General features: G+C 39.1%; 1 protein-coding gene across 1 annotated transcript; it reads left to right on the top strand.

The window, feature by feature from the left end:
* Positions 1-866: 866 nt before the first annotated feature.
* Positions 867-1,778, top strand: LOC134573529 (olfactory receptor 5AR1-like). The gene has a single exon (XM_063433305.1). The coding sequence runs from the start codon at positions 867-869 to the stop codon at positions 1,776-1,778; it is 912 nt and encodes a 303-aa protein (XP_063289375.1).
* Positions 1,779-7,621: the final 5,843 nt, after the last annotated feature.

Raw genomic sequence — 7,621 nt, 5'->3', positions numbered from 1 at the left:
TAAAACTGTTCTCAAGTGCCTGCTAGTATTTCCAAAGGTTCTTTTAATTCACTCTTTCAAGAACCCAGGGGGTTTATATAAGGTGTACAATTCTAGAAGAATTTTTTTTTTATTACATTGATTTGGGACTCAAACTAGGACATTTGAAATACATGATTGGGTTTACCTCTAGGGACGATCTATAGATGAAGGATAGTTATCCTGGTGGCAGTTGGGGTAGTCTGAATAATCTAGGATGGGTAATCCTCAAATCAACTAGGATGTCAAAAATTTCTTTACTGGGGTGATCATGATTTGAGAGTGTAATCATCTCACCAGGAATTCTTCTACAATCTTTCAGAATTGTCGATTGTTATCATGTGCTGAAAAATAGGTCCGCATGTCTCACCACCCTTCAGATAGTAAATTAAGCTAAGGTTTAATAAAAAAAAAAGTTTGTCAGGGAATAGTACGCCTGGTGGATGATACAAAGATGCAGGTGATAATATGATGCCATTGGGGATATTCTAATCATTTTTTCCTTTCTGTAATAACTACCACCCTTGTTACACTTTACCTAGTAGACCATGATTTACCATCTGTCAGAAATAATTAGTGCATTACCCTCTCATTAACTCTTTAATTACTTAAAAGTAAAATAGTACTTTTTGTGATACATTTTAGATGCTCTGACTTGTTCTTCATATTCTTGTTTAATACCTTTTGTCTCAACCCTTATCTTCTTCAGTAAGTATGCTAATGGGTCACCATGATTTTCTATTTCTAAGGTTTTTTTTTATGCAAAATGAATATTACATTTTATATATATATATATTTCAAAACAAAGCAATTATGTGACTTTGTTTAGCCTTCAGAACAATGTAACAATGGATGCCGTGAATCAGACTACAGTGACCTTCTTCATTATTAAGGGGATATCGGATGTCCCAGAGCTCCAGGTTCTAATCTTCATTCTGGTTCTGCTGATTTATTTCATCACCCTTGGAGGTAACATGACCATTCTCCTGCTCGTCTGTTTGGACCATCACTTGCACACTCCCATGTACTTCTTCCTGTGTAACCTCTCCATCATGGACATGTGCTGTTCCACCGTAACTCTACCCAATAAACTTGTCATTTTTCTATCTGGGAATGATAGTATTTCTTTCTCTACCTGTATGGCACAAATGTACTTTTTTTCATGTTTTACCTCGAATGAGTTGTTGATACTGACTGCCATGAGCTATGATCGCTATGTGGCCATTTGTAACCCCTTGCACTATAACGTTGTTATGAAAATGAAGAACTGTTTTATGTTGGCGTTTGCCTGCTGGTTTGTGGGATTTATAGAAATTATACCGTACATGGTTTTAATCTTAAATCTCTCCTGCTATAAATCCAATGTTATCAACCATTTCTTTTGTGATATAGTGTTTATCATAAAATTATCCTGCAGTGATACCTTTTCCCTGGATGTTTTATTTTTTACAGGAGGATTGCTTATATTGGGTCTCACTCCCTTTGTCTTCACATTTATCTCTTATTTCTTTATTATTGCCACCATACTGAGGATCCGCTTGAGGTCCGGGAGACAAAAAGCCTTCTACACATGTTCTTCCCATCTCACGGTGGTTATTATGCTTTACTCGACACTCTTCTTCCAGTATGTAATACCGTCTTCTGTCAGAAGTTTGGATTTTAATAAAGGTTTCTCTCTTTTTAACACAGCTGTTGTTCCAATGTTAAACCCAATAATTTACAGCTTAAAAAATAAAGATGTAAAGGCAGCTTTAAAATGAAAAACTAAGATGGGACAACATATTTTTGGGACAGAACTCACTTGATGCAGACAGGTTCCTCTGAAGTCCCTTTAAGGTACTAAGGAACTGGCGATTAATCAATAAACCTATATCATTTTGCTCTCTGCTGAATCTTCTGCCGCATTGTGTAGTAGAGGCTGGTGAAGGTTTGGGACAGCTGCTGGTTCAGCTGGTGTTAATTAGGGTAAGGAGAACCTAAGGTGAGGAGACTTGTATCATACTAACTGCAGTGAGAGGATCTCCCTTAGTGGGCCTGAGAAGGACACTAGGGAATAACCAGATGAATTGTCCAAACTACTGGAGAAAAAGTCTATCCTAGAGCTTCTCCAAAGAGCCGCTAGGACAGAACCTTACTAGTTTCTGTTGCAATCCTATTGGTGGGGATAATAGTAATTGCAACATGCATATTAAATATGGGACTTTAACCCTTGAGATCTGCCTCTTTAATGATGCCAGTTCTGCGGGTTTCCCAGAAATTAGATATTGACATTTCTGAAAAATGTCTGTTTCCCATGTATCCATAAATTTATGGTGGCATAGCAGGCACCAAGGGTGGAGTACATGGAGTTAAATGAGCAGAATCCAACAGGTCAGGAAGTGGGGTTTACAAAGATATAGAGTGGAGTATAATTGCAGGTGTGGTGTGAAGTGCTCCACTATCTTATTTAAAGTCTAGGCAAGTGTATGGCACTTCCAGCAGATGGAAATTACACTAAGCATATTCCTAGGTGCTGCCCCAAAACCTAAACAGTGAATCATAAAAACCAACACAAAGTGATAAATCACAATGTAAGATACACCCTTGAAAGGTGTCTTAGGTACAAAAATACTATGTAAAAATACTTATAAGCAAAGATATTGCAGGTTCTTGTAAATTTCAGATGTGGAGCCAGAAATATGCAACACATAGTGTATAGTGTATATAAAAATAAAATTGTATAATGATTAATGGTTACACTCAGAGATTACAGTGCCATGCTCTGTATAGAAGAGCCAATGGTTCCCTTCTGGGCAAATGGAGACCACCTGTGGACAGCTCGAAGTGAGGAATCCGTTATAAAGTGGTCAACAGCAATATCGGAATCAGTAAGGTGAATTTTTTAACAAAAGGACAAAAAATATAAAACCAAATAGACATATAACAGTCCTTGTGGGAAAGTAAATTGTCCTTTTAAAACAGAGAACAAACGTGTTTTGACTTTAAGTCAGTCTTTATCAAAGTCTTTGATGATTCCTTTGTGTGCCGTTGTTTAAAATAGCCCGCCAAATTTAACAGACTTTAACAAACAAATAGATACACAGACTTGGCTAACATTAACAAAATATCCTTTTAACCTGTATGGATAAAAGATGTGCAAAAAAATGTAAAAGTGAAATAATAAAATACATGTTAATCAAAATACGGTGTTATATAAAATAAAGTGCGACCCATAGAAATGAATAAATAAATAAGAAATGTCTTGGAATGATGAAAGAATAGGTAAGCAGGCAAAATAGAACGGAGCACTTATGTCACTAGATAAAAAATCTACAACTTTTTAAAAATCTATATAAAAAAATATATAAAGTATATATATATATATATATATATATATATATATGTATATATATATATATATATATATATATATAAAAGATGTGTATCTACAAAAACAATTTAATTATTATAATAAAAAATTATAGTTATTATAAAAAATGAATTAACTCGAAATCTAAATTTAAACCTTGTGGTGATAGAGTTTTGAGTTCGAACATCCACTTCCCTTCCATCTTACTCAATTCCCTAAAAATGTCCTCACCCCTCCAATCATTTTTCTTTTGGTGAATAACCATAAACCTAACTAAAGAAGGATCACTTATATGGTATTCTGCAAAATGGGAAGGAGGCACTATGCTTGGTGTACCCTTTCTGGATATTGCCCATGTGTTCCCGCACACGTGTTTTGAAATACCTGGTGGTCATCCCAATGTATTCCAGACCACTATCTTATGACTTCGCCAGCCATCACTGGAGTATGATAAAGAGAATAGAGATATATTTCACTTGAGGTTTGTGGCCAATGATAATAGAGGCCTCCAATAACTGAGCTAACACTGTAAAGAAATGACAAAAATACAATGCAAATTCTATGCCCTCCAATAATAAAAAATGTACTCACTCAGTTGTTATCAGTGGAGCGGTTCCAATTCTTCTGTTCCTCAAACAAATGATACACCAAAGCATAAGCTGAAGCAGCCCTCAGATTGTCTCAGTCCCCAATGCCATGAAGATTCCATGAAACGTGAGGGTTTCTTCAAAAAAATGCATGTAAACATACCTGGCAGTTCCTCAGACCACTTACCTGTGGATAACCATGGTTTCAAACAATATAGTACCCACACATCAGAAAAATCAAGGGGGAGTTTAAAAAAAAAAAGAAACTAAAGGAAAAACTGATTTCTCGTCTGTGACAACACTTTCTGAGCAGACACTGCTGGGAAGCGTCATTACAGACACAAAATCCTATGAGAAAAAATGTTTGGCAGAGCAGGGAGACAACAGCACAAGCACCCGTTGTCTTCAATGTTTCTCTGAGAAAAGCATTGGATAGGACAGGGTTGTGTGATATCATCCATTTATTTTTTTTTTTTTTTAAATGGCTGAATCTAAACACCAACAGCAACATTCTCGTGTTAAAAGAAAGGTATTTTTAATTTTAAAGTGTTCCTTTTAAAAAAATACAAGAGCAGCAACTCTTAGGCTAGTTTAGTTCTGATTTAAAAAAGCATTTCTGTTATTTTATAGGCCATAGGTAGTCAGCATCTTCTAGAAGGCCAAACACCATAAGATGTGTCTAACTGTATATATTGCTAATTAGGGCTGACAAAAATAAAACAAAACGCAGAATGGTTATCGTGTCAGGGAAACAAACGCGTATTCCTGACACAATTGTATTAACACTATTTAGGCCCCCGGACCCACTCTCCAGCCTTAAAAAGGTGATTTTACTTGTATTTATTCCAGCACAATCTTTCCCCCTTTTCCCTAACGTTCCAGGTAAAGGCTTTGTATCTTTTCAAAATGTGTATCAATTGTGGCAACCATTGGACCATCCCACTGAGTACTTTACACTGAGCCACATGTCCGCTATACGTGGCCTGTGGTGGCCAACACAATCTCTTACCACTCAAGGCTGTGGGAAAATGTGAGAGTCATTTACCATTGCCCCCACTTCTTAAACAATTGTGCCCACCAGTGTACCATGGTGACCAAATTAATTGCCACATGTTCACTCTCACCGACCTGCATTATGCAGCCTTGTTATCAAACGCTTTGTTTGTTGAGAACTCACTGTACCCAGCAAGTGTGATATGGCATAACATTCATAGTTACAAGATCATTTTCACTTTCCCCTACAGTATGAAACATTGTTCTTCACTGAGTCATGTGCTAGAGAGATCCCTGCGGCCAGCATGTGTGCCTTTGGTGCAGTGTACTATTAGCTCAACGTGTGTGCCTTAGCACCCCAATTCACAATCCATAACAAGATTATTACTTTGCAAAAACCACTTTAGCTTAATAAAGTCATTTTGGTGCATAGCCCATGCTCCTGCGGTCTCACTGCTCAATTCTTTGCCGGTTAGGAGTAAAACCACTTTATTTGTGCAGCCCTAGCCATACCTACTCCGGATTTCCTGCTCTGTTAATTGCCTGCTACTGATGTAGAATTATTAAAAAATCTTTATTGTACTTGTATTGAATTATTGCACTAACTCCATTTTAACCTGATGCTGTGACAAATCCTCCATTTTGTCCTCATAACCTGACTTCTCCATATGAAAACTACATTACATGACAGAATTGCTCAGCACATCTAACACAATAGACAAAGACTGTATTTTTCCATAAAGATATGACTAACCCAGGAACTGCTGAATTTCCCCTAACTCGCAACATAGTATAAATTGAAGGCCATGAGAACACTGTAGTAATGAAATGTTCTATTCATAAGAGACCTTGCACCTGACCACGAGATCTGACATCACTGACTGTGTAAAATGACGCTCAAGACCCCCTTGTCCCCACCCGTGTCCAAAATAATACCACCTCTTGGTGGGTGGACACGAAGTTAGTCACATAATGTTTAATCCAATTAATGATGTTTATTTGTTATTATCTGATAACCAATGATGATGTCATTTTGCTTTTAAAAAGATCTGCACAACTGTTTTCCAACCAGATTGTATTAAATTTTCTGAAGTGCTTTTAACCTGAACTCCATGTGTCAGTGTGAGCTTACTTCTGCGTATACGCAATTTAATCATCTCAGATTTGGACAGGAACAGATAGACATTTAAACATATTTGTTTATTTCTAAATTAATCCACATCAATTTGGCGCTTTCCAACGTGGGGCATCGGGCTATGACCTCTGGCCGGTGAGCCGTCCTAAGGAAGACAAGGTTGGACGGGGGAATCCTGGGGGTAGGAAAGGAGATTGATCACCTCCAGGTACACGGTAGAGACTTCTGCAGAGCCACCGGTATGTTCCGGCCCCTTTGATTGACCCGTCCACGTGTCTGTGACTGCTTCCCGGGAGGACATCAAAGACAGGTAATATCTTGCCCGGTGTCTCGTTACTCACTTGTTTACCTGCATTTTAGTCTATCTGTTGCCTGGGTGTGTTTGAATTGTTTGCCTGTTTCCCCATTTTGAGATAAAGGGGGGGTGGACCTGCAGGGAATTTGCCTGGGGTTCTGTCTTGCTTGTTTTCCCCTTTTTGGGATAAAGGGGGGTGGACCTGAGGGGACTTGCCTGGGTCTTCAGTTTGTCTGTTTATCTGTTTGTATTTTACCCCTTTTGGGATAAAGGGGGGTGGACCTGTGGATGCGTTCCTGGGGGTCTTCTGTTACCTGTTTTACTCCTTTTAGGAACCACGGTGCTGTGGTTGTAGGGAAAAAGGGGGGTTGACCTGTGGATGCGTTCCTGGGGGTCTTCTTTGCCTGTTTACCTCTTTTAGGAGCCTCGTGGCTGTGGCTGTAAGGAAAAAGAGGATTGTTGGAACTGTGGATTTTGTGTAGACTCATAATTTCCTGTGATCCTTCTTGTGACACTTTGAGAGCCCAGCTTGCCTCATTGTGCACGTGGTAACCCACAGTTTCGAGTACTGGGGCTAGTGGAATTCCAAGTTTGGTAACCACTGCCCCGAGTGTTGAGGCTGGGGGGATTCCAGTTTTGGTAAACCTCAGCTTCGGCTGGGGGGATTCCAGTTTTGGTAAACCTCAACTTCGGCTGGGGGGATTCCAGTTTTCTTTTGGTAACCACAACCCTGAGCGCTGGGGCTGGTGGAATTCCAGTTTTCTGTTTATTTGTGGTAGGGGACTTAGTCTTGTGGCAGGGGACTCTGTTTCCTGGGGGGATTCAAGTAGGCATTGCTTGTTTTCCGCATCACGTGGTAGTGAGACTTATAAGTGGGTTTTATAGGGGCACTACGGGAGTGAGGATAGAGGTGGCCACATTCTTGTGGACTGCTGTGCAGAGGGAGGCTGACGGAACTCGGACCGGTGTCAGTTGTTTTCCGTGGCCGCTGGTAGTGAGACTTACGAAAGTCGTTCTCCGAGCGGGGACACTACGAGGTTGAGGGAGGTGACTTTGGAGTAAGCACACGAGTAAAGGAAAGGAATTACTGTTGATTTCATTTGAACTGTGATGCATGCACTGTATTTCAATTGTACTGTTGTTTTGTTTGTGTAATTAGGAGTTATTTAAACTCCTGTGTCTGTCCCTAAGGATTTTTCCTTACTCTTTACCTTTTCTATACTTCCTATATTATTATTCTATCC

Source organism: Pelobates fuscus, chromosome 9 (assembly GCF_036172605.1).
Source record: "Pelobates fuscus isolate aPelFus1 chromosome 9, aPelFus1.pri, whole genome shotgun sequence".
Classification (NCBI taxonomy): Eukaryota; Metazoa; Chordata; class Amphibia; order Anura; family Pelobatidae; genus Pelobates; species Pelobates fuscus.
This window is presented reverse-complemented; position numbering and strand designations above follow the sequence as displayed.

Coding starts and splice junctions, on each gene's coding strand:
- LOC134573529 (XM_063433305.1), top strand. CDS start 867: ATGGATGCCGTGAATCAGACTACAGTGACCTTCTTCATTATTAAGGGG.